General features: G+C 52.4%; 2 protein-coding genes across 2 annotated transcripts; one reads left to right on the top strand and one right to left on the bottom strand.

The window, feature by feature from the left end:
- Positions 1 to 1,273: 1,273 nt before the first annotated feature.
- TGME49_211340 (hypothetical protein) lies at positions 1,274 to 10,821 on the top strand. The gene is made up of 3 exons (XM_002371228.2): positions 1,274 to 8,234; positions 8,588 to 9,078; positions 9,832 to 10,821. The coding sequence occupies exons 1-3, from the start codon at positions 2,057 to 2,059 to the stop codon at positions 9,880 to 9,882; spliced, it is 6,720 nt and encodes a 2,239-aa protein (XP_002371269.1). The 5' UTR covers positions 1,274 to 2,056; the 3' UTR covers positions 9,883 to 10,821.
- Positions 10,541 to 25,132, bottom strand: TGME49_211350 (CBS domain-containing protein). Its single transcript, XM_018779535.1, has 10 exons — positions 22,677 to 25,132; positions 21,982 to 22,163; positions 21,257 to 21,428; positions 20,148 to 20,302; positions 19,276 to 19,371; positions 17,807 to 18,863; positions 17,151 to 17,415; positions 16,227 to 16,301; positions 12,948 to 15,714; positions 10,541 to 12,476 (listed from the first exon to the last, which is right to left on the bottom strand). Exons 1-10 carry the CDS (start codon positions 22,976 to 22,978, stop codon positions 12,385 to 12,387), a joined length of 5,163 nt encoding a protein of 1,720 aa, XP_018637976.1. The 5' UTR covers positions 22,979 to 25,132; the 3' UTR covers positions 10,541 to 12,384.

The following is a 25,132-nucleotide window of genomic DNA, read 5'->3' as shown; positions in this document are numbered from 1 at the left end:
CCACCGGATGTTATGTAGGTCGGTAGATGACCGTCGCCTGCACGATTCACATACTTTATACGGAAGGTGTAGCTAGGAACTACGTGTATAAATGAATAGAAATATATTAAAATGTGCAGCTGAGCACAGGGCATGTGGCAAATAGAATGTCGAGCGAGGTCTGCGGGTGTGTACCGTCATTTTATATATCGTTGCGCGTATGCGGACCTGGTTAAGAGTATGAACTTTACAAACATTAAATAGGTATATGGACAAAGATAATTTCGTCACTCTTCAATTTCCTTGATATGCTTACAGCATACAGAGATTAAGGTATGTTTGCACTACTGCAAAAGGGTATAAGCCGTGCTGCTGAGAAGGCTGTAGGCGTTCCGTACCCACACGGCAGTTTTCTATGTTTCGCCCGTTTGTTTCTTGCAATGGACGAAAAGTAGACACACATAGAGCAACGACAGACTCTCTGTCAGTCTAACTTTTTCATACTCTCCCATCCCGCTGTCGAAGACAAAGGAGTCATGTTTGTTTGAAGGCTGGAAGACTGGTTAGCTGCAGCGGGAGCTCAAGCAATTACGAAGTATCAAGAGTGGACCCAGAGTCACTTGGTCGGGAAAGTAACTTACAACGGAAAACGAACGCAGCGAAATTACTAAGAAGCAAATCTCTTTGCCGCAATACTTCGTTCATTGTTTCCATGTACGCGCATTCGTTTATTTATACTGTGGTTCCGTCCCACCATACTTAAGAGAGAACTGTCTATCGGATCATACACAACACACGTGCTCCTTATCGCTACGATATCGATCCTAAGAGACTTCGTAGCTGCTTTCGTTGTAATGCAGATGCTTCTCCCATTGTTCTTTGAATTCCATTTTCAGTCCGCTCTTGGGCAGAAGTTTTCGTTCTATCGCCCTGAAGAATGTGACGAATTCGTACGTGGACGAAGCTGCATTTTTTATGGATTGAGCCGGACATTTTCTTGCCTATTTTATGCCCAGCCCAAATCCATTCCCTTTGGCTTCATGCAGGCGACATCTACAATATTTTTAGAGGGCCTTGACAGGCTGTGTTATGCTCGAGAGTGAGCCCTCACAGCTTTTTCCTACACCGGGGACACGGCTCGCAGGCTGTTGCAAAAGAATCGTGTGTTTCCGATACGTCCTTAATTATCCTCGCTTTTTGTGAATTCATTGTGTTGCTGTGCGAAAGGAGAAATGCTTTGTCTTCGCCTGGCACAGAAACCGTTCCCAATCCAGCGTATTATCCGTATTACCCCCCGAGTTAGAGACGAGACCTCCAGAGGAAAGCGCACACAGCCATACACGTGTAAGCCTTTTCCTTCGGCGTTTTGCAATGGTGTGAAACATAATTGTTTTCTGGTTCCTGTCTCGAAGCTTCTGTCTCTCCAGCACACGTCGCGTTACTGGAAAAGCGTTTGTCAGCTATGCGCACTGCTTGTCTAGCTTTTTGCTCGGCGCCAAGGCGACTCATCCGAACTCGCTAGTTTGCAGTTTTCTAGCTTCTCTGGGCAAAGAAACGTCACCATTTAGAGACACCTTCACAGATATCCTTTCGTAGAAGAGAACTACTGCTGGAATGTTTTCAGTGCTTCCTTTCCCCTGTAGCAAAGGGTGGTCTCAGACAATGCGTCGACTCGGTTCCCGCGTTGGATTTTAGTAGAGTGAAAAGGGTGCCTGCGTGTTTTCACAGGAAGCCATGTAGATTCACGTTTCGTATTGTTCATGGACTGGAGCCATTTTTGGCATTCGCACTAGTGCTGGAGTTTTCCGTTGTTAATAGTCCCTTATCTTTCGCGAGTTTTTCCAGACTCGAATCACTGGCGACCGTGCTGGCGGTTCTATCGCGTTGAGCTAATTGTAACTGTGCTCTCAGACAACCGCCGTACGTGCTAGTTTCCATTCGTTTTCGCAAACATCACTGCATTCCTTTCTGGCCCGCGATCTTCGCTCTTGCTGCGGAGGAACGGCTTCCGTTTTGATGCGAGACACACGTGCCGGTATCTACAGCTGGACTTGAGATGTAGTTTTTCACTTTAAGAATGGCACAGGAGACGGCGACACTGGGCGTTTTTGCAGAATGGCTTTGCTCTGCTATCGAAACAGTTCTTTCGTCACGGCTTTCCGCCCCTTCATCTTCGCTAATGTCATCTGCTTCCACAGTCTTCGAGCCTCCGCTCCTCCGCTCTTCTTCCTCGAATCCTCCGGTGGCCGCTCACGGCTTTTACCCGACATCGTCAGTTCCCACAAGTGCGTCTTCTGCACCTCCGCTCTTTGGAATACCTTGTTCGCCGCGGATCCCCTCTTTGAGGAACGCTCTTTTCGCTGCCGCCCCGGAACTCCAATCTTTTCCCTCTTGTCCGCCCTTCTCTATTTCTGTCGACGTGCTCCTCTTCCTGCCTTTTTCGACCGTTGTCACTTGCGGCCTCTTACCGCAAGTGCTACCGCTCTTAATGCCTTTCTCTGGGGACCCGCTAACGCTGGCCAGCACCTCTGACGCCCCTCCAACAGACAGATCATTTCTCTCTTGCACAACTTCCTCTGTGTCGCGCTCTTCGCGGGGAGTCACACTTCCACAGAAAACCCACGAGGCGACGCAAGAAGAGGAGGACGAAAGCAGCGGGGTGAATGGCGACCTGATCTGTGACTCCAGGAGGAATTTCCAGCACAACGACTACCAAAGCCGAGACACGTTTCGCGATGACAAGACAAGGGAGGGAAGTCATCGCGAGGCGAACGCGGGGAAGAGCGAGAGGGAGGACGAAGACCGAAGCGAACAAGACAGCAGAGAAACAAGAGACGCAACGATTCGTCAGGCGCTTTTCTACAGCACGCGCGAACCACATGAAACTGTGGACGGAGAATGCACGGCACAAAAGGCAGATATGAGAGACCGACAGCACCGGGATGGCGATGACTACTTACCGAGTGGAGAATCCCCACCGGTATTTGTCTCACCCTTCTTTTTTGCTTGTCATGGGTCTCACGGAAGGAAGTGCGAGGACGCGTCCGCGGGTCGGAGCAGAGGAAGTGACGGAGGAAGGGGACGCCCTTTAACTCCGTCTTCTTCTGGGATTTCCAGACTCGGTGACGAGCGCAGTGTGACGACTGCTTCCTCGCAATCCCACCACGACAACGCAAACGACAACCTCGTCTGTTTGCTTCTGGAAAGGTGGACGTTTGCGTACTCGCCGCCTCTCGCGTGTGCATCGCCACCTTCCTGGTCCCCGTCTGGACCTTCTGCCGCGCTCGGGGGCCAGAGTTTCGACATTCTCCTTCGCAACCTGTCAACGGCAATGAGGGGATTCACAGCGTTTGCGCATCTCCTTCCTACATTTTCTCTCCTTTCATCGGCTGAGTCTCTCCTGTTTCCCCCTGAAACAGATGCAGGTTTCAACGCCCTTTCTGTGCCATCAATGTATATCTACCCCGCTAGACACCAAACCCCTATTTACCGATATCCAAAAACTCAACTCCAAGCAGATGAGACTCGTCGGACTGCCTTTCATCGAGAAGATCGAGAAGCGGCCCAGAAATCCACAAGCCGGATCCCGCCTGCCTCGTCCACGTATCAAAGATCCCTGCACGCTTTTTCTCACCATGTTCCAATCCCAAAGTCTTCTTCCCTGTCGACTGCTTTCCTTGCTGCCGCTCCTTCGCTCTCTTCTTCTCCCATGAAGACCTCTCGGGCCGAGCCGCGATGCCACAGGCCCGCTCCAATTCCATCTCTTTCCCTGCCTGCTACCTGCCGTAGCACCGCACATTCCTTCCTGTCTTCATCTTGCCATCCCAGTCGCACCCACCAGGGACTTCGACCCTTCTCATCCACCTCGTCGCTTTCCTCTTCGTCTCCGCGGCGTCCATTCGGTCCAGCTGAGTTGAGTGCGTGCCATCGAGAAGCGACATCCCCGTCACTGGCTTCAACCGCTTCTCAGACGTCCTTCTCTGGGAGTCTTTCTTCCTCTTGTCTCCACGGTTTGCGCTGCAGTCGATCCCCACGAGACGCATCAGGTCCGGCGCCTCCCTGGTGCATGCACGCGTCTATTTTCCTGCATTGGGACGGAGCACCCTCGTCGTATCGGCGCAGACAGTCATCCCGGTCTAGCGACGTCGCAGTCGCGACCTATGCATCACATGCGCATCCGTTATCCTGCCACCAGCCTTCCCTTGCTTCGTGGACCGCCTCAGCCAGAAACAGTGAAGGAACAACCTGGGAAGGCTTCTCAGAGTCTCAGATGTCTCCTCTAGAGACTTCGCTTTCCAGTCTCTCTGGAGGGCCTCGAATCGTGGCAGCGCTGGTGCCACGGTGTGCTTCACCTCGAGACTCTCTGAGGCAACAACAGGGGGAAAGATCAACCAGAGGACAGAAAAGTGGAAAGCGGGAGGCGGACGCTTCCTTTCGAAAGCCGCACTGCCATCGGTCTGACAAACGAAAGAAAGCCGTCGAGAAATCCACATCCAAATCTATGTCTGCTTGTTCTTCCGGTTCCACTCAGCAAACGCCTCGCGATCGGATCGGGGTAGGCCTAGGGAGCGCAGGGACTGGGGATGCGGGGAAGAGGACTTGGTTAACAGAAGAAGAAGCAGGTTACAGTCAAGTTCCGGGGGTCGCGCTCCCATGTGGACAGGGAATTCTCTCCGTCCGCGTCTCCTTCCGAGAAGACATTGCATTTCTTCTTGAACCTGCTGCAGAGGCGTGTACCGGACCCGGTCTCGTCGCGAGTTCTCCAGACTCTTCGTTTGGAGGCAGTGGACGCCCAGAGGTCCGGGAGCGGCGTACGTCTGTTCTCGACGGCGAAGCCGACGAAACTGAGAGACTCGGCAGATGTGCTCCGATTTCTTCTCCAACTTTGTCGGCTTCTGGAGCGTCGGGAGACTTCGGCGGAAGATCCCTTTTCGTCGTATCCCAGGAGGGCGAGGACGGTCGAAATATGGAGAAGTTGGCGGGTCTGTTGGCAGACACTGGCAGGAAGGGGAACGATTGCCAAGGAGAGAGAGACAGTCAAGGAGACAGTCAAGAGGCAGAAGGAAGGATGGAGACAGATCCCACCTTGAGGGGAGAGTTCCACAGAGGGAATGAAGAGGAGGATGAGAGGACATGCTTTCGGCCACCCCATGAAACGATTTGCACACCTAGGACGAACGGTTCGGACGCGGAGAGTCCAGACACAACTCGAGATCTTTCTGCAGGTACCAGTTGCTTTGATTCGACGCCACCCCCCCCAGTGTCTCTTTTTGCTTCCCTTCCTCGCAAGGAGTCCACCATTCATTTGTCGTCTTCCTGTGCTGTTGCCGCTGAGACGCTGCGGCGGGAGGTAGGGGATGTGTCTCCCTCCTTAACGGAACTATTTCGCTGCAGTGAGGATGCATGCACGCTGGACTCCCGTCGTCTTCCCCGTGCTGCTGCGCGGCACGCTGGAGCTGCTCCATGCCGCATCTCGATTCACCTCCCCTTTCCCGGTTCCATGTCGTTGCCTTCGATCTCTCCCTCCTCTTCAGCCTCTTCCCTTTCTCCTTCAGCCTCAGCGTCGCCAACGCCTCTCCCGCGCACACCAGAGGCAGGAAGGGGCCAAGACGAAGAGAGAAAAGATGATGCGAGAGACGAAGAGACAACAGGAGATGAGGCTAACGGAACGCAGAGAGTGCAGGTGACAGACGCCTCTCAGCAGGCGAGATCGGTTTGTCTGGACACGAATGATGAAAAGGGAATGCAAGCACACACACACGAAGAAGACAGTCAAACGCATGCAATGAAATGGGTAGCGCCTGCGTCCAGTTCGCGGCCTCTCGTGCCACGAGAGGCCTCTTGGGCGGTGCGTGCGAGCCGAGTCGATTTTCCGTTTGTTTCGCGTTTCTCCGTTCCTTCTGCACGCAGTGAAGCGCGCCGTAGCTCACCGTACATTTGGAAAGACAGAGAAGGGGAACGAGCAGGGGAGAAAGGACGAGGGCCAGGTTTTGAGGGAACCTTCACCAAGAGAGAAGGGAAAGGGGCAACGGTTGCTGAGAATGAAGGACGGAACGACACCACCCTCGGAGAAGGCAGTTCGTTCGTTGTCGCGGACTTCGCATCATGCCGAACGATGGTTCGCCCCTCTTCGTCTCTCGTTTCTTTCTCATCGTGCTTCGTTCCCTCCGACTCTTGTCCACCTTCAGAAGGGACCTTGACTTCCTCCCAGAATTCTGCCGCCGAAACAAAGACGCGTTGGGCTGTGTTGCTGCAGCGGTCGCCCGCACTCGAGCCTTCCTGCGCCACATCCGCGGACTCGTCTTCTTCTATTCTTCCGTCTTCTTCTACATGTCTGGCTTCTTCCCTTTGTCGTTCTTCTGCTTCCACTTCTTTTGCTCCATTGTCTGTTTTTCTTCCACCTTCGTCTTCGTTTCTCGCCTCTTCCTCTTCGAGTCCGTTTGTCTCTTCGACGTCTCCTTTCTGCTCCTCTTCTTCCACTTTTCTCTCCGCTTCTCGTCGTCTCTCGTCTTGTCCTCTTCGTTCGCCTTCTTCTCCTGCTCTCTATCCCTCTCCCGCGTCGACCTCTGCTGCGCACTGCACTGGATTCGGAGTGGCGAAGTTGCCGGCCGAGCTGCGACTGTCGACTGAAGAGCGGAATCTAGGCTCAGGCATCTACAGCGCGAAGAAAGAAGAAGGGAGGAGCAGGGAATTTCCAGGGTGTGGCAGGGACAGACGAAAGCTCGAGGCCCAAGGGCAGGAGGAACGCGCCTTCTGGGGGGCCGACGAGGAGGCGAGAGGTTCGGGCACCTTGGAGAGACTGAAGACACTCGAGACCCACAGAGCAGTCATCGTTTTGGATTTCGATCTCGAGGAAGACAGTGACGGCGAACAGGATTTCTGGGAGGCGGATGCGGATGTAGTGCGTGTCGGCAAAGAGAGGGCAGACGGCGAGCTGCACTTGCATCCGCTCCTCACTGACTTGACAGACGACATTTCTGTCGAGTCCAACGCTCTGCATGCATCTGTGCAAAGACGGAGATCTTCACCGAAGAAACGCGGCAGTGTGCGTGGCTTCCCTGCCGATGTCACAGAGAGCGGAGACCCTTTCGCGGTGACGCTGTCTAGAGAGAAGGCACTATCTTGCCCGAGAGGAGTTACGGCATGCGCTGAGAACGAAGACACTGGGAACGCATTTGATGCCGCTCGAGGTGAGAGCAGAACAGAGTCGACGACGCACAGAAGAGCCGGAACCTTGCTGGCCTGTCAAACCGACAAGTCAGACGATGGCGACGAAGGAGACAGTTCCTTCCTTGCCTTGTGGCTCATGCCCGAACTTTCAGCCCCGTCCTACGCTGCCTCTCAGAGACTAAGGGCAGGGACGGCTTTTGCCGAAGCGGGGGAGATCCAGAGCGAGGGAGAGACCGAAGAAATGCAAATGGAAATCGTGAGAGGGAAACCTGCGCCACACCCTTTCACGCTCCTCCGTTCTATCAAAGAAGTGTGTGACTCACCGGATTCTTCCTCAGATTTACAGGTTTCGAACCGGTGTCTTTCCTCTGCTGCGACACCGTTTTCGATTTCTGCCTTTCTCGAAGAAGCCGCGAGCCCTCCCCTAGGGTGGCTGGCCGACGCGTGGCAAGATACTCTCGAGGCATTTCATCTCTCTGCGTCGGAGCCTGTCTCTCTTTGCAACTTTTCTTTTTCATGTTTGGTGGAAGATCTAGCTTCTCCACCTTCTCGTCGTCTCACGGAAAACGACGGGCCGCATTCTTCGTCGGTCTGCTTTTCGCCTTCGGGACCCTATGAGAAGCCGAAAGCGCCTAAGCTGCGAGGCTCTCCAGACTCTCCTCTTTCTTCTCCTGATTCTGATGATGTGTTTTTCTCTTCTTCCATTTCCTGCTCTTTGCATGCGGAGTCAACTTCGTCTCGGCTCAAAACGCCTTCGCTTGCTTCTTGGAGGCGTCATTCCTCAGGATCGTCTCACGAAGACCAGCGAAAGAGGGCCGCGTCTTCACATCAGCGTCCATCACGGCGGCAGACGGCTGGAGAACAAGAAATGGCAGGAATCCAGGTGGTAGGAAAGGCATCGAAGACGTCCGCGGAAACGAAATGCGATGGGGAGGCGGAGAAGCGAAACCACTGCGAGGGAAAGGGGACAAAGGCGATCGAAGGTGGGGGGATATCAAATGAGATAGCGGGTGAACTGAAGTGTCACTCGAGAGAAGGACAGAAGAAAAGTGGGGAGGCGAGTCTTCACCTCGTTTCTCAGCTCGGTAAGCAAACGAGAAGAACGAGTCCATGCAAGTGTCAGCATCGAAATCGACGTGTATAAGTGCATCGCTTTAGTATCAATGTGTGAATCGCTTTAGGTTTGTCTACACCGGCAGTGGTTTCTCTCTATTTTTCTGCACTTTTCTTTGTCGTCTGCGCTCTATCTATCGGTACGTACATCTGCATAAATGGTGATAAACGTAGAGCTACATCCGTGCGCCTTTCGAGAGTCTCCCTGTGGCTTGTCCGCATCCTAGAGATCGTCTTTGTCGTCTCAAAGACTCACCTGTGGCGCTCGGCATTCCTGCAGCCTGATTGTACTTGCCTCTGTCTCTGATTGTTGTCTTGAGTGCAGTCGATCTTCTTCATGCCGCGGACGAAGCGTCAGAGGCAGATGTATCTGCCTATTCCTCTTTCGCCGTTCTTTCCTATGCTGCTCGTCCTTCCCCTCCTTCCCTTGTTCCCCCTCTTTCTCTTTCGCATGTTTCGTCTGCGCTTCTGCACCCTTCGTTCGGTACCCAACGCACCGGGGCTGGAGACGCAGCAGCGTGCGAAGGCAAGGAGGTCTTGGATTCACCGTTTTTCCACGGTGCGGCACAAAGGAGACACGAAGGAGAGAGAGAAACGCGGAGCGAAAAGCCTGACGAGGCGATGAAGGGGTACAGGCGTGAAACGGCTACAAAACGAGGCGAGAAGACCCGCGAGGCTCGCGAGCAGAAGGGAGACAGAATCAAGTGTGGCTCGAACTTGGGGACAGGGGCGAACCTCGGAGGCAGAAGAACCTCAGAGGAAGCATGGACTGCTCACCAACTCAGACGACTGGACAAGCAGCTGAACGCGTATGCGGTAAGAAATGGAAATGCCGTACAGCGGGAACGCGAATTGAAAGATTATCATGATAATTGAACGGCTTGCGTACGAATGCTGGTCTCTCAAGTATGCGTGGCATACGCCTACGCATTGCGCACTTACTGTGATGGACAAGAAAAGGGGAAACACAAGAGAAAGAAAGCGAGAAGGAAGAAGGAAAGTGGGGAGAGAGGTTGGTCGGGGGTATACGACGACATAGAACAGAGAGGCGGTTCTAGGAGGTACAGAGGAGGACGCAAGGAAAGAAAAAAAATGAAGGACAAGGGGAGGCCAAAGAAAACAAGCGAAGATAGTGGAGACAAATAGACGAAGAAAAGAAGGAAAGAAAAAGAGGAAAGAGGTATTTCATGAGAAGGAAAGGAGGAGGACACAAATGGAAAGAATCGACGAGAGGGTCAGGCGAGAAGCGTCGATGAGAAAGGTTGAACGATAGAGGAAGAAGATCAGTGAAGAAGAGACGGGAAGAGATACAAGGACGACGACAACGGTAGATAATCGTGAAAGACGGAAAAGGACGACGATGAGGGCCGAGGAAGGGGCACACGAGACTGTAAATTTTTAGATCAGGTGACAACGCAGAGAAGCGAAGCGAGGACGCAAATGTGTCAAGCGTTTATTAGGGAAGGAACAGCCGCAAGAAGACGAACTGACGAGAGTGGCCAGGTGTAGCATCAAAGAACTGCAGACACTTGCGAAGTTCTCTGTGTTTCTGTGTTTTTCACCGTTTAGGAATTCAGCCATGAGAACCAGCGTCGCATCGCCTTCCCTTATGCCTTCTAAAAGGTGGTCCTTTCACGAAGGATTTTGAGGCAGGGAAGGACCAGCGAAGAGACGGGAGCCAACGAGGAAGAGGAACAGACACACAGAGGCTGCGTCACGACAGTGGAGTATCCGGGGAGAAAAGACTTCTGTGGGGTTCGTGTTCCACACGAGAAAAGCCTGGAAAAAAGGGAAGCGACTCGCAGAAAACGCGACGCGAGCGCACCAGATGATGAGAGAGACAGTTCCAGAAATGAGGATGAGGAGAATAAAGAAAGTAGTGGGATGGAAAAGAGCATAAAGGTGGCTACACTGACAGAGAGGGGAAGGAGGGAGAGTGACAAGATGTCGTCGATGAGAAGACGGAGCGAGAGCAGAAAAGACAGAGAGACAACGGGTTCACAGTCGTCCGTATTGTCTCATTTCTACGCCGCTAAATTCGACAGGACAAGTGTATCATCTCTTCACAAGGAGTGGATTCGGGAAACAGTTACTCATATTATTCTTGCACATGTGGGAACACCTGCAAATCTAGATACAGTTACATACATACACACACATGTATGTATGCAGCATATCGTGGTTTCCATATTTGCTTGTGTAAACGAGCTTTTCGGATTATATATATATATATATATATATAAATGCGTATATAGATGTATAATGTATAATTCGTGAAGCATCACACCGACGTACTTGAATCAAAAAACGGCCCGCTTTTGACGAGGGTCACCTCAGGGCATCTAGAGATATACAAATATGCTATGTATACATATATATGTAAATGGGTGATGACGCAGAAGAACGAGGGTGATGGTAAACAGTTTCAAGGATGAACGTATCCGCCGTCGCGTGTTTATGTCCGACGAACGATTGTCTTCATGCACTGCAGCCTGTGAGGCGTTCGCAGCTATTGTGGAAACTCTTGTCTCTTCTCATCTTCAAAATAGGATTCCTCAAAACTGCATTTCTCTTCAACTACCCCAGAAACGTTCTGTGCCGTCCATGCCCACTTTTGCACCACGGAAGAAGGCAGGGCAGAACGAGAGGAAGAGGCAACCCAGGAAGACAGCAAATCAAGAAAGGCGTTCTTTTGTCTGCTGAGCTACTCAGCTACAGACGCTTCCCGGTTGCTGTCTCACGGGGGCAGAAACGCTTCTCCCTGTAGACAAAGTGAACGTAACTCTCGCATTCATTTATCCTATTGATTCTGAATAGGGTGTGCCACATTTGCTATTAGATAAGGTCTTTCTACAGGAGCAGGGGCGAGCATCCTCAAGTGTGCATCCACAAAGCATCTCCTTGGCTGTTATTCCCCACATTTCCTTGCAGATCAGTTTCACGCGCTTGTCTCTGGAGAACTTCTAGAGATTTGTCTCCTTGATCAATTGCCAAAGTGCAACCCTCCAGACACCAGCAAATCGTTCTCGAAAGACTAGTGGTTTCATTCGTTGTCGGGCCTCCAGGCCACAGAGTGGAGAGAGTCCGTTTTAGACGCATACCCTGTATCGCGAGAGGGCGGTGTACAGCCTTTTCTAGGCCGAAAGTCGCCTTTAATCCTCGTGTGCCCGTCACGGATGTTAAAGGCCTATCCAACTCAATTAAACTTCTTTTCTTTCAAGCGGCCTTTGGTTTTCTTAAAGTATCGCACGAAAAAAACTCAATATGACAACGAAAGTGGACACAAGCCAGTCAAACGCGAAACGGAATCAGCTTTGCTTTTGTGTCCAGGAGAGAGATTTGGATCTTCCAGGGCTGCCGTTTATAAACAAATATATATCGATATATATAGATATATATACATTTGTGTTTGTGTGTGCCCTGAGAGAAATTGATTTCCTTGTCATTGTACGTCTGTGGCTGTTGCACCAAAATGCCCCTCCTTTCGTTTCGGTTGTGTTCTCTTGCGAGGCCGTTAAAAACCTCTTCGTCTTCTTGCACAGCTTTCCCGTTCACTGCCGCCAACATGCTCCGCCGTAGAACTGTTTTTTATCAGTCTCTTAAGAACTCAACGAGCAGAATTGCTTCGCTTGGTAACTCGCTGAGTTGGTTTTTCTCACCCCGCGTGCGGGTCTTCCAGAGAGTCCCTTCGCGTCTGCGAGAGAGAACGCCGAAACGCGTTTTTCGACGGAACGCTGCGCGAGCGAACAGAGGCGCCGTGCCTACCTCGACCCTTTACGCAAGCAGACACAGGCCGAGCGCGAAAGGACTCGAGGAAAGAGAGGATTTGCAGCGTTTGCCTCTCGCCGAACAGCATCCTCTCAGGAGCGAACGGAGAAACTGTGGACTGTCTCCTCGTTTATGGAAACAAGAGCGTTTTTCCGGAAACAAAGAAAGACGTCGACATCGCCTTCACAACTACTACCGGCTGAAACGGAGGTGCCTCAAGACACCATTGTCCCATCCCTATGGCGCTTGTTCTGTCGGAGTAATCATCCAGCTCGGTCGCTTCTTTCTCGCTTCTCTGCTGTTCAAACAAAATCAACACGGATTTTCTCGCTGGGAAAGACACTGGCGGTAGAGTCAAGAACGGCTGCTTCGCGCCAGGTCCAGCGACGCCTTCACGGCTGCGACGTAGAACCAGCGTGGAAAGACGAGGAGGCCGCACGCGCCCTCTGAAAGCAAAAACCGCAAGACGGGAAGCCCCACACAACTTTACAGCAATTCCCTCGCGCAGAGGGGAGTTCCTCTTTCGAGACTCAGAGAGTCTCCAACAGACGAAAACGACGCGAACGCCAAGTCCACCAGCGACTCGCTGTCTTCCGGCATGTGGAGAGCGGGAGGCTCTCAGAAAGGAAGGAAGTTCTCCGTTGAGGCAAATATGAGCGGGGCATGTGCTCCTCTCGACCGTCTCGCGACAACTCTTTACACAGACACAAAGTGCAGCGAAACGGACTGCATCTAACGCAGCGTCACTTCACCTTTCGCCGTCGCTCGCCTCGCATGGCTCAGCAAGAAGACACATCGTTTGAGGAGCCAGGAGACTATGAAAAAATCCTCTACCGCTTTTTCGGTGACATTGGCTTCGACCCTGACGGGTCTCCACCGCCTCGAGAGATCCTTGTTTCTCTTCTTTTCGCTCTTACCTGTGACGGCTGTATAGTCCGGGGCGTATCCTTCGCACGTCAATGTTTTCGTCTGTTCGTTGGACCACTCGTTTCCTCTCGCTTCACTGCCTCCTTTCGAGTCTTGAAGACTTTGCACCCAGGAGTGGATCTCATGGCAGAGCGCCTCGCGATTTCGCACCTCTTGGATTCGCTTCTTCCCGTCTCCTTCTGGTTCCTCGTTCTCAGCTCCCGCCTCGCCTGTCTCTGCCGCGCCTCTCGCCGAGGCGTCTTGCTTTTCTCTTCCTTCTCTCTCCGACTTCGCCTGCGAACTTCTCTCTGCTTTGTCCTGCTCGTCCACAAACTCCACGTCGCGCCTGCGCTGATACTCTTTCCCTCTCTGCTTACTCGACACAGCTAGCCAGACACCCTTCTTCTCCTGCATATCCTTCGCGAGTTGCCGCAGACATGTCTCCTGAATCTGCAGCTGCTCCTCCAAACTCTGCTGCACTCTCGGCTTCGCAGGACCCTCCTGCCTGTTCGCACCCCATCCGCAGGAGAGCTCCTCCTGTCGCTCTTCCTCCCTTTCGCGGCGAGGACCTGGCTCCGGGCCTCTGGCTGCAGACCAGTCTGCTTGCGGTTTCTCGAAACGCAGCAAATGGCTGATCTCCGACACTCCCGTTCCCGCCGTCTCGCGGCGAAAGATGCTTTTGCCCGAGAGTCTCTGAGACGAGAACGCCGGAAAAGCCAAGCTGCTCTTCTCGCTCGGGAGCCGCCTCCTTCCAGCACTTGCCCCAGCGCTCTGCTCTTCCTTTTTTTCGAGAGACATCCCCTCCACACTGCTCTCAACCTCAGGAGGCTCCTCCCTCGACAAGCCGAGACAAAGGCCCTCTTCGCGCGCTCTGCGCCGCTGCTCCCGATCTGTCCCCTTCTTCGGAGACAGCCAAGGCAGCGACAGAGACACTCCACACACACACACTTCCTCGAGCCTCACGTGACTGTGAGCTTGAGACGGGGCTGTTAGTTCAACGTCTTCTTCTCCACTTTCCAGCGAAACGCTGGAGGTGGCCGAAGTGCGAAGCCAGCTCAACATTTCGTTTTGCTTGCGACACGATCTCTCGGTGTCTCCGAATTGCGGGTATGTCTCTTTCCGTCGGAACGCGTCCTTCTCGAATGTGGAGGCTCTCCTGTTACCGATGTCGATCTCCACGCATGCAGAGTCCACATCGCACGCAGTTTTTTCTCGCCCGCTCCTTCCTGTGCTTGGGCTTTTCGTTTGGGAGCCTTGGGGGGCCTCCTCCACAGAAACGCCGCCTGAAGAGGCATCATGGAGAGACGGGGACGAACTGCAGCCACCAGATGCATGCGAAGAAATGAGCGTAAACTGGTCCGGGGACGTTAGTCCATCCCTCAAGAGGCGCCGAGACACAAGAGGAGACACCTCACGGTCCTCTTCCTCGGAGCCTTCTTTCTCGTAATATTCTTCGTGGTCTTCTTCTTCATCGCAAACGCGTTTCGCGCTTGGGTCTCCGCGTTCTGACGCTATCTGGACCGCTGAAGCAGGTTGACTTGCTTCACGAGAGGTTTCACGGTCTGTCTCTTTTCCTCGAGAAGAAAGGGAAGCCAACGAACTCGTCGTCTCGACCAAACTACGATACACGCCCCCTCCTGAACGTTGACAGAGTCCCGTCGACGGTGGAAGCGAACGCAGTGGGGTTGTAGATTCTTTGAGAGGAGAGAAGCGGACTTCAGGAGAACAGCAGCGACTCTTCCCTTCGACAGGTGGCTTGCCTGGGGACGCAAAATGCAACGGTCGCGTACCATCCCTACAGGAAGGAGCTTCCACATTATCTACATTCGAAGACACGCAAGACGCCAGAGGCGCATATCGAGGTTCCTCTGAGTCCCTGCGGGTCCCCCACGGGCCTAGCCACGCAGTTCCACTTTCTTTCGGAGAAGGAACGGAGGTCGACGGTTCTCGCGGGCTCTTATGTCTAGAACTGGAGCTGCTTCTGCTGCTGCTTCTCCGGTCAGTAGAGGAAAGAAAGTCCTCTTCTCGGGTATGTCCTGGGTTCTCTCTCACAGCGTCTAGCACGCAAAAGATGTCTCTTCGACGCCTGGGTCCATCGGAGCCGAGATCAAGGGAACCATCAGGAGCACCGCTCTGCACGCCCTCCTTTCCCTGGGTTTCTTCTCGTCGGTCGCTCTCTCCATTCTCGCGTTTGCGCTCTTTCGCTTCGGGCTCCTCGGAGCGAAAAGCGTTTCTCCAGTCACCTCTCGGAGGCGATGCGGCTTTTCTGTGAATCGCCGCATCCCAGACACAGGGCGACGGAAACACAGAAGAACCTCGAGAGACGGTCACGCCTGCGGAAACAGGCAGGCAGCCCGGAAGAGCTACAGGAGACACTGGAAATGTGGAGATAGTGCAAGGAGCGGGACGGGAGCGAGAGGTCAGGCGAGGCGAAGACGCGCGTCGAGACGCGGCCTCCGGAGATATCGACGGTGAGTTGAAAGTTGCAGTAGAAAGCCGTTGAGAAGAACAAACAGAATCTTGATCAGAGGAGTCAGAACTTGCAGCTGGACGCGAGGGAGAGTCGAGCTGCTCTCTAGAACTAGAACGAGAAGGTGAAGAAACGACAAGTGTGTCAGCAGACGCTGGGAGACAAGAAGGCTGGTCCAGCATATGCACAGGCGTCTCTCTGAACTCAAGGGCGCCAGACGGAGACGGTGAAGAAGGCGGCGCGGAAAACTCAGCGGGTTGCTGCGAAGCCACCTGGCCGAGAAGCACAGGTGCAGGGTTTCCCAGCACCTGCGGAACAGTCAAAACGCTGGAGATACAGAATGTGATACAAGGATCATTTTCAAAACTGTTTGGACACAGCGAACACGGTGGGTGGGGGAAAAACATATCTCTGGCCCGATGCCTGGACTCCGTGTCTTAAGGCTTCATTCGATTTCATGTGAGAAACTCAATCTGACCATCGCTCTCGTCACTCGTCCCCGCTAACCCCTAAGTCTCTTCGTTCGAAAGTGTACGCACAGATCGACATACACCTGTATAGACAGACACAGATGTTTGCTCACTTCTTCGTTCGGATGTACATTCGGACAGAGAAAGAGGCAATTTCCCCCCGGAGCTCAGAAAGTTTCAAATAAACATTTGCAGGGAAAACAGAGGCGCTCCCCCTCACCACTTTACTTTCTCTACGCGCTATTGGTCACTCTTCGGTTCCCCTCCCTCCTTCAAACATTCCTTTGGAATCCATTTTCGGGGTTTCCCAAATCTCATTCCTTCTCGTCTGTTGCGCGCATAACTCTCACCTTCACTGCGAGACACGACAGCGGTCCCGCAGTACAGGGGATGCCTTCCTTTCCGACATACAGGCGAACACGACCCTACACAAGAGGAAAAAGCAGAAAAAAGCAAACGAGAAGCACAGGATAAACCCGCGCAAGTCGACAGAAAAGAAGCATGGCCAACTTCCACAACAGTTAAGTGTGGCAGTGGAGATCTACGTTCAAGAGACACCTACGTTCTTCTCTAGATCTATCTCTACGTATATGCATATTGACCTCCACGAATCTATTTTTTCCAGCTCTTTATCGTTCTACCTATCTGAATTTCAGTCCGTCTCTACCTCTACATATGTACATCTCTAAATATAGATCTGCCTGTCTACATCTACCTAGATGAACATCTGTCTATGTATATTTGTGTCTGTACATATCGGGCTCGGCCTACCAGCATCTATGCTGCATCCCTTTCCACCTCCACCTTTCAACATCCACGTACATCAACAGCTACGTGGATTTGCCATTCATCTGTGAACACCTAGTCGTTTTCTCCTTAGTGAGGTATGGACTGTGTGTGAAGAGGCAAGACGCCGTGCCTCGACAACGATTCTGTTCACATGGTCGCTCGCTCCTCAGTCGTCACCATTCCACATATGCACATACCGATTCATAGAAACATATTCATATATATATATATATATATATATATGTATATGCATACGCATACAGACACCTAAGGTCATCGAATATAACGGTGTGTTCAGGCCTGTATCGGTACACGGGGCAAACGAAGGACACCTTGAGTTATGAGTCCGAAATGAAAGGGGAAAATGAAGCTGTGTTTGAACAGAACAGTTGCCATATTGTTTGATTCTTTTGATTCGCGCGATGCATCGGTGCGTCGCATGTGGTGCAGCTGCAGACGTTTGATTCAGAGATGTTTTGCCTTACATAAAGCACAATAACAGCGAAGGGCTCGAAGGCGGCTTCGTGCTCGCCTCGTCTGTCGGTTGATTTGTGTTTGAACAGATCGGGGTGGACAGCGGAGTGCCACAGGAGAGAAGCGGGCGGGGGCTGGATGCAGAAGAAGGACGAGAGCAGCGAGACGAGTAACTTCTCGTCGACAATTTGCGGCGAGAAGGCAGGAATGGAGGAGGAGAGAAACGATGCAATTGCACGAGCTTCCGATTCCGTGAGGGGTTCTGCAATTCTGCTCCTGGGAAAAGCGAAAACACCATAGAAACCGAGACTTGCCTCAGACGCAAGGTGCTATTCAGTCTGTGTCCGTACGCCTCTGGTCCCTGTGAGACACCTGAGACATACTGCGGTCCACCACCTGGAAAGCATCACAGTCGATCCTTGAGTTTCTGAGTCTTTCCATGTCTCTGGCCCTTTGTTTTTCCCCCAGGCGACTTGGCCCACCTCCGTTTTTTCTCGTTTTTTTCCTCTTGTCTCCCCACCTGCAGTCCCGCTTTCCTTCGAACGACTTCAGTAGCACGGCATCCTTTTAACTCGATACTCCATCTCGGCATTCCTTCTCCTTGGAACACATTCCATTTTACCTTAGAATCACCACAGCAACTGAAGTATGGGTTTCGAGTTCCTACCGTCGGTGGCTATCGAAGAACATTCGCAGCGTTCCGCGCATTCGCAGCTTGGAGACAGAGCCCGCGGTGTCGGCGCTCCAGCCCCACCAGGGAAACAGAGATGGGTGCCCGAGCGCGTCTTCTCTCCTGATTTCCTCAGCCTTCGGTGGCTCTTCTCGGCTCGTCGTGAGAACTGCATGCATCGGTTCCAGAGGCGTCATCTCCACAGTCTTGATGGTCTTTTCCCCAGCCGCCCCGCCTCGGCTGCGGCGGCGTTGTCCCTCACCTTCCTCCGTATCTCCACGAGGCAGTTCGCGCGTTGGCTCGTCCTCCAAAAAATGGCTCTCGACTGCTCCTCCTTCCTCGAGCCTCTTCGCCGTCCACCGGGAGTGCCGAGATGAGGCTTCACCAAGGCTGCCCCGCTCAGGGTCTCCACATTCTGAGCTCTTCTCGAAGCTCGACAGCCCCACAGGAGAACCCCCCGAAAGGAGGTCTGTCTCGGCCTCCCCGGGCCTCTTGGCCTGCAAAGTGCTGGCACAAGTGGCTGGGAAGCTGGCTTCCTTGCTCGGTCTCCGACTGGCTTCATTCCTGTCAACTCGCTTGTCCTCGACGTCGCCATCAGTCCCCTCTCCCGCCTCCTTTTCGCATGCGTTCGTCAGCGGCGCATTGCTGCTGGCGGTGCTGGATCTCCGGCCCCGGCTCCAGAGCCGAAAGCGCCGCTTGTCTCCTTTCACTTTCTCTTTCTTCTTCTCGCGGCGCGACCGCCTCGACTCCGCCTCTGGTGCCGTGTCTACGTCACCCTGAGCCTCCCACGCAGTCGAGGAGACAGAGAATCTCGGGGCGAGCGGGGAGCTCGGCGCGAAATAAGGCAGAGACGCCTGGGCCCCCGAGACAGCCTGATTCTGGTGCCTCCGCCGGCGGTGGCTCTGTGACTTGTCGTGCTCGAATTCGTCGTTGATTTCGTCCTGGAGAATCTCCTCCATCACATCTTCCAACGTTATAATTCCTACGTGAATGTAGAACGGATCTCCCTCCCCGTCGTCCGACACCCGACGAACCACCGCCAGGTGCGTGTGACCTGACACACGTCAACCGAAGTCGAGACAAAACGAAAACAAACGGACGCAAACGTGCAGGACGACAGTCGCAGGTACAGGACACAAAGTAGACAGGAGTCAACGAGGGGGGGGGGGAGACACAAGAGACAAAGTAGACAGGAATCAGTGTCACCTGGATGGGTACGCAGACTAGAAGAAGAGAAGTAGGAGAGGAAACGGCGTTTGCGAGGAGACAGCCACACGATAGCATAGATCACGGATGGATTTGGAGAAAAGGAGGGCTACAGCCAAGAAGGGACGAACTTCAAGCGGAATGAGAAAGGCTACACGAAAAATCTTTTGCTGATAAAAGGACAAAGAGGACAGGCAGATTGTAGACTCCGAGAAAGAAGCGACATGAAAATCGGCGTTTCGAGGGGAGATGCGGCTTACCCTGTTTGAAGGTCTTGAGGAGCTCGAGCAGCGGTGTGTCGTCATCGACAGCGTAGAGGCCACGACCGAAGAATTGCAGCAACTTGCGGACCTCCACTGAGAAAAAACAAAACAAGAAATCACAAAAACCCAAGACTTCCAAACCGCGCATCAGACCGCTGTGAACGTCCCTACTCCATTCACATATATATATATATATATAAGTTACATACATACATATACAGATATATATATATATATATATATATACTAGTGCAAGTGTGCATGGAGACGTATATGCCTGCGCCGGGTGAAGGATCAGATGAGTAGTTGTGTATATTTCGGACAAAGAGCAACCCATATGGCACCGAGAAAAAATTGTCTTTCAATGTAATGCACGAAATTGAAAGGCAGTTCGTGTGAGACACAACAAAAGGGAATTTAGCAAACAACTTCGATTCTTGTCAGTTTTCCTTCGAAGCGAATCATACGATCCGTGAGGAGAGATCCCCTACAAACACAACTATCAATCCCCTCAGGAACGGGGAAGGCTCCTCAATTGGTCTTGTAGTGTTTTCTATTTCGTTTCCTGCCGCATTTCCCTCCAGGTATCGTCTGCCCGCTGTGTCCCCGCCTCTTCGCCTCGTTGCCTCAACTTGAAGCCCCGCCCTTTCCTGTTTTCTTCGTCTCCTCCGTTTTTTCTGTGTTGCTCCAGCGTCAGAGTCCTCCATCCGGAGGCTACAAGTGAGCTCGACCCTGTGTTTTCTAGCTGTGTCAATTCCTTTCCTCTTGAGGCTCCTGATGATACAGTTTCCACTACAGTGGGTGACCGAGTCGATTCGACTCTGCCGAATTGGCTCTGGAGTGTCAATCCAGTCTCCACGGCCTCTCACCTTCGGCGTGACAGTCGACGAGAATCAGGTCCTTGACAAAAAGCAGGCCGACAATGCACTGCGAGTTGCTGCGGTCAAAGACGGGAATGCGGCTGAACCCGCTGGACAGAACTTCCGAAAGCACGTCGTAGTTCAGCTTGCTGTCGACGTCGATTCTGCGCAAACAAAATCGAGCTTGAGCATATTACTCCGACATCAAGGGGGCACACATGGGCAGACAAATGCGCAGGCTCTCCGCTGGTCACGGTGCTGGAACGGGAGATCCTAGCGATTTGGGGACCACCGTTTGAAGCCCGTCCAGGACTGACAAAGGGAATCTGAGGACCGCTCTAACGCGTGGTTTGGACTCCACAGTCTCAGGAGACGACACACAGAGATCTGAAAAGAGCTGTCGACCCCGCAGCTCGAAGGCGACAGAGAGGCACACGAGAGCGACGACAGAAAAAGCGAGGCGGCGAGGTCGAAAAAGCCAGGACGCCGCATGCAGAGAAGCCGAAACGGATAAGGAAGCAAATCGAGTAAGCAGCGGTCGATGGTTCCGTGTAGCCACGAGCTGAAGGACTGTCGCTTCTGGGGTGGAGCATCTCAGGGACAAAAAATCGCTTCTTTTCCGTTCTACAAGCAGACGCAAAACGCGAGGAGAAGCCGAGTGAGCGAAGAAAAGAAGACGGAGGAAGACGACAGTGAAGAAGCCCACGAGGCAACACAGTGAACGCTCTCGCGGGAACGCACTCTGACGCGGTGCCTGTTTCCCCCTACGTTCCATTTTTCCTGTTTTTTCGACTTCTTAACAACCTTTTCTTTCTTCCACCGAGCTCGCTGTCGAAGTCGACCGAAGCATTCGGCTGTGGAACTTGTGAAATCCATTCCGAAATACAATCTAGCTGGGGAAGAAAAAACGATTCCAGCGTCTCCTCGGAGATTCTACGTCGGGTGGGAGCCCTCGTCTCACACCCTCATGCCCGCGCTCAGGTTTTTTTCGAGGTCTCAGTGCATGCATCCCGTCTGCGTTTCACCAATGCTGTCTCTGTCGATCACCTGAGGACGCTTTCAGCAGTTCAGAAGGCCTACGTTCGACTCTTCGCTGTGCAGAGCTGATGGGTACCTACCCGTACACCTCGTCCATGGGTGTCATCACTTCCTCAGCTCGAGTGAACGCGAACTCGAGACCTCCCTTGAGGATTCGAGCTTCGTCGCGAGTCAGAACGTGCACAACGTTGTTGTGGTAGTCCACCAGTGCACTCAGCTGCTTTTTGTCATAGATGGTGCCCAAATCCTCACCTGAAAAAAGCAAGGAGACCCAGCAAAGCCTTAGGAAACACCTGCCCGTACAGTCGGGTTCGCGACAAAACAGACCTGTCTCCGAGGTCTCCAGAGAATCGCACATGCACATAGATACCTGAACCCTGGATTCATATATATACATATCGATACATATATATATATATATATATATAGATATATAGATAGATAGATAGATAGAAAGATAGATATGCATCGTGGCATTCGTTGGACAGAAGCAGAGAAGCGCACTTGCATGTCTCTGAAGAAATTGTGTTCTCTTTGAAGGTTCATGAATATCTATCTGCTTGTTGGAGAGGGTGTCTGTCTCGACCCTCGGAGTGAGGTACACACAAAGACACACGTCCACATTTACAGATACACGTACATGGTGAACATGACACGCTTATACAAGTATAAATATATTTACATGTATGTATATATATATATATGTAGAGATAGGTGGACAGTGAGAAGTCCTTGGAGACGCAACGCGTTGAAGTTTCTCAGATGCGTGCAGATAGAGTTTGTGGACACGGAAAATCGGCAGTACCTAGGACACAATTGAGGATCATGGCGATCGGTTTGACGACGGGGAAGAGGAGCCACTCGAGGGCATACACGACAGGCGCCAAGACGCCGCCCACGACGAGACCGTGTCGCGCGCATGCAGCCTGTGGAAGAATTTCTCCGAAAATCGTGATGACAACTGTTGAAACCAGAAAGCCGACAAGCCTGCCAAGAAGACAGAACCAAACCTAGAAACGCTTCATTTCAACTCATATATATATTTATATATATATATATACATATGGAAGTCCATAGAGAGACAGAGGTAGACGGAAAGTCTCAGAGTGCGCTGCAGGTATGTACAGTATCCTTTCAACTCATCTATCAAAGTGTCCATCTCTATTCGCGAAGAAGCATACTACGCATGCATACAAAAGAATAGTCAGTGTGTCTGAGAGTACGGGGACAAAGAGGAAAGTCGGATAAAGAACCTCTGTACCGTTTCGGGTGGTCCAGGTATCCTGGATCGACAAGTCTCCATTCCTGTCTATTTGCGCATATGCATATTCGTAGAATCCACTCACGAACTGAGACCTCGACCTGCCTCCCCCCACCCCCACCCCCCGGCAAACCCGTCCGTTGATTTGGAGTATCGGTAGTGCATTAGCATATGCCTAAATAGCACTTCTCTCGCTTTTTCGTCTGCGGTTTCCATTTCATTTCTGCATGCCTCCTCACCCATCAGTTAGGTCGCCCAAAAGAATGGAGAAGCCCGCATTGACCGCGACGTTCCCGGTCAGGAGGGTGACGAGGAGGTAGTTTCCGTCGGATCGAAGCGGGAGGATTTTTCGAGCATACTTTGCATTTCGCTCATCTTGCGCCGTTTTGTTCGGGCGATTGATCAGCAACTTCAACTGAACAATGTCAAGAGTCAATAAACCTAGAGTTAACCCAGAGAACATCGCACTACCTATCGCGCAGAAAACTGCAAGCGTTATGGACCCTGCAGGGGGGATGGCGGCGGCGAGGCCGTCACTCATTTTCTCTGCCTTTTTGTCACGTGAAGGAAGCAGTCAGCAGGTAACGAAAGCCCACGGAGAAGAGAACAAGCTCCTCTGACAGGATCAAGAGCTGAGACAGAGAGGAAACGAAAAGAAGAGAAAGGGTGTCGCGACTGACAGGGACACCCAGGACGAGCTGTACACACGAGGGCGGAGAGGATTCGCACGACCAGAGTAGACGGTGGAAACAACGAACAAAAGGAAGGAACTCAAGACGAGAAATGGAGATGAGAGAATCAAGCAAGGAGACGAAGAGCAAGCGCGCGTCCGACGGACAAGAAGGAAGGGTGGACCTGGCGAGCTAGAGAATCCACAACAATTTGGAATCGATCCCGAGAGATTGAAATCGGTGTGAGAACTCGTATAACGGGGGGCTAGAAACGAAAAGGAATAAGACAAAACAAAGAAGGCGAAACGTCGAAGCGCAGAGAGACAGAACACTGAGACCTCCAAGCACTGCAGCCTCAATGGTGGGTTCACTTCAGCGAGCTGGACATCCAGAGACAACTCAAAGTCTGCCGTCCGTAGATCTGATCGCTTCCTAGAGCATTTCTCTGTCGTTTTGAAACCGCAGCTCCGTTCCCGAGAGTAAAACGGAGAGTAACGCGGCGAGGCTGAAACCCCTGTGGCCGGAAACACTGAAGCTCTTTGAGGAACATTGAGGAACTTGGGCAGCCAGCGGAAGAGAGGAAAGACAAACACGCAGCCAGGTGGACAGGCAGTCAGAGAAAGAAGCCAGAGGGAAGACGAATCAAACGAAGAGAAGCAGAGCGGCGGGCGCAGGACAGGAAAAGAGTCAAGAGGAGACGGAGAGGAAAGACGGCACCAGGCGAGAAAACGGAAGACCTAGGCAGTGGGAGCGAGAAGGGAGGAAAACAACCAGTTATAAGCGACGTAGGGGAAACGTTTCCGATATAAGCAGTAAAAGAAACGGACAGCGCTGCCTCGAGAGGAGCGTAAGAAATGCTTCTCCACGTAAGCGGGGCATGGCGGCAAGGCGGGAAGGAAGCGGAAGGCAAAAGACAACCTGAAAAACCGAGAAGACAAAGCCGCTGCAGGACGCGTCCCGCACAGGCCGTTCGACTACGTGAACGATGGTTGAAAACGAGAGGCTAGGAAACAAAGAAACGGAACAGGCGAAGCGGGAGAGAACACTCGAGGCTCGTACGATTTCCCCCCGCAGAAGACAGTACAAGAGTCAGGGGAAGAACAAACAATGGAGTTCGAACGTTACTATCGACTGCAGCACTCTCCACAACGTAACACAGGTACGAACATATATATATATATATATATATATATATGCGCGTAGGTATGTATCTTGGGATTTCTTCCAAATGGTGGAAGATAGCTTCTTTATCCAGCTGTCGTCGCACCTCCTCCAGATGAACATATCCAGAACAGAACGGTCTAGGGAGCGTTGTCGACGCCGAGTTTTGTTTCAAGATGATGTCGAGTTCGTTGTGTTTTGTAGATTCAAACACCGTGCTGTCTCGGCCCCCACCCTCGCGGGCTGCCTAAACAGGCAGTCTGGGCGCAGCTCTCAATGCAGGAACTTAGCAGTTTGAGAGGAGAGCCAGGACAGAGGAAGAGACGAAATGCGTCGAAAGAAGTTTCTGATTAGCTGAAGCAGTGTCGCTGCTAACTAGGAAAAGACTTGACAATGGCAGCGATAAGTTATAGCGAAGCGGGAGGAAAATCAGTCGAGGAAAGCCGGGGCACTTGACGGCGGAGACACGCATCGTCGTCTCCAGATCGCCTCAAGAAAAGCATTTTCCTTGGTGGTGGGTGTATGGCAGAGACAAATGAATAGTGGCATCCAGACAGAGAGACGCGGACGGTGCGTGTAACATGCAGATGTAGACGGGTAGACAGGCAGAAATGTGCTCTCGGCACGAGGGTTCAAGTAGATGCAAGTCTCAAGAGGCAGCACACATTTGCTTCACGAGCCTCAAGGGCGAAGTCATTTCCAGGTATGAGGAAGAAAACAGCGAAAAAAACAACGGCTTTCCTATAAGAAAACTATCCGATCTGCCGGACTGGCTACGGTGACGAGACTACGGCACGGGCGGCCGAGGGAGTAACAGCAGGCGTTGGAGACGGAAATGATGGTAAACGGAGAACCGATATCGG

This window comes from Toxoplasma gondii, chromosome IV (genome assembly GCF_000006565.2).
Source record: "Toxoplasma gondii ME49 chromosome IV, whole genome shotgun sequence".
Classification (NCBI taxonomy): Eukaryota; Apicomplexa; class Conoidasida; order Eucoccidiorida; family Sarcocystidae; genus Toxoplasma; species Toxoplasma gondii.
This window is presented reverse-complemented; position numbering and strand designations above follow the sequence as displayed.

Excerpts from the sequence above, each read along its gene's own strand:
- TGME49_211350 (XM_018779535.1), bottom strand. The coding sequence starts at position 22,978 with ATGAGTGACGGCCTCGCCGCCGCCATCCCCCCTGCAGGGTCCATAACG. Across the intron at positions 18,864-19,275 it reads CCTCAAGACCTTCAAACAGG|GTCACACGCACCTGGCGGTG; the intron begins GTAAGCCGCATC and ends GACGTGTGTCAG. Across the intron at positions 16,302-17,150 it reads TCGCTGTTATTGTGCTTTAT|GGTCGTGTTCGCCTGTATGT; the intron begins GTAAGGCAAAAC and ends CCTCTTGTGTAG.
- TGME49_211340 (XM_002371228.2), top strand. The coding sequence starts at position 2,057 with ATGGCACAGGAGACGGCGACACTGGGCGTTTTTGCAGAATGGCTTTGC. Across the intron at positions 8,235-8,587 it reads TCACCTCGTTTCTCAGCTCG|TCGATCTTCTTCATGCCGCG; the intron begins GTAAGCAAACGA and ends TCTTGAGTGCAG. Across the intron at positions 9,079-9,831 it reads AGCAGCTGAACGCGTATGCG|GAATTCAGCCATGAGAACCA; the intron begins GTAAGAAATGGA and ends TTCACCGTTTAG.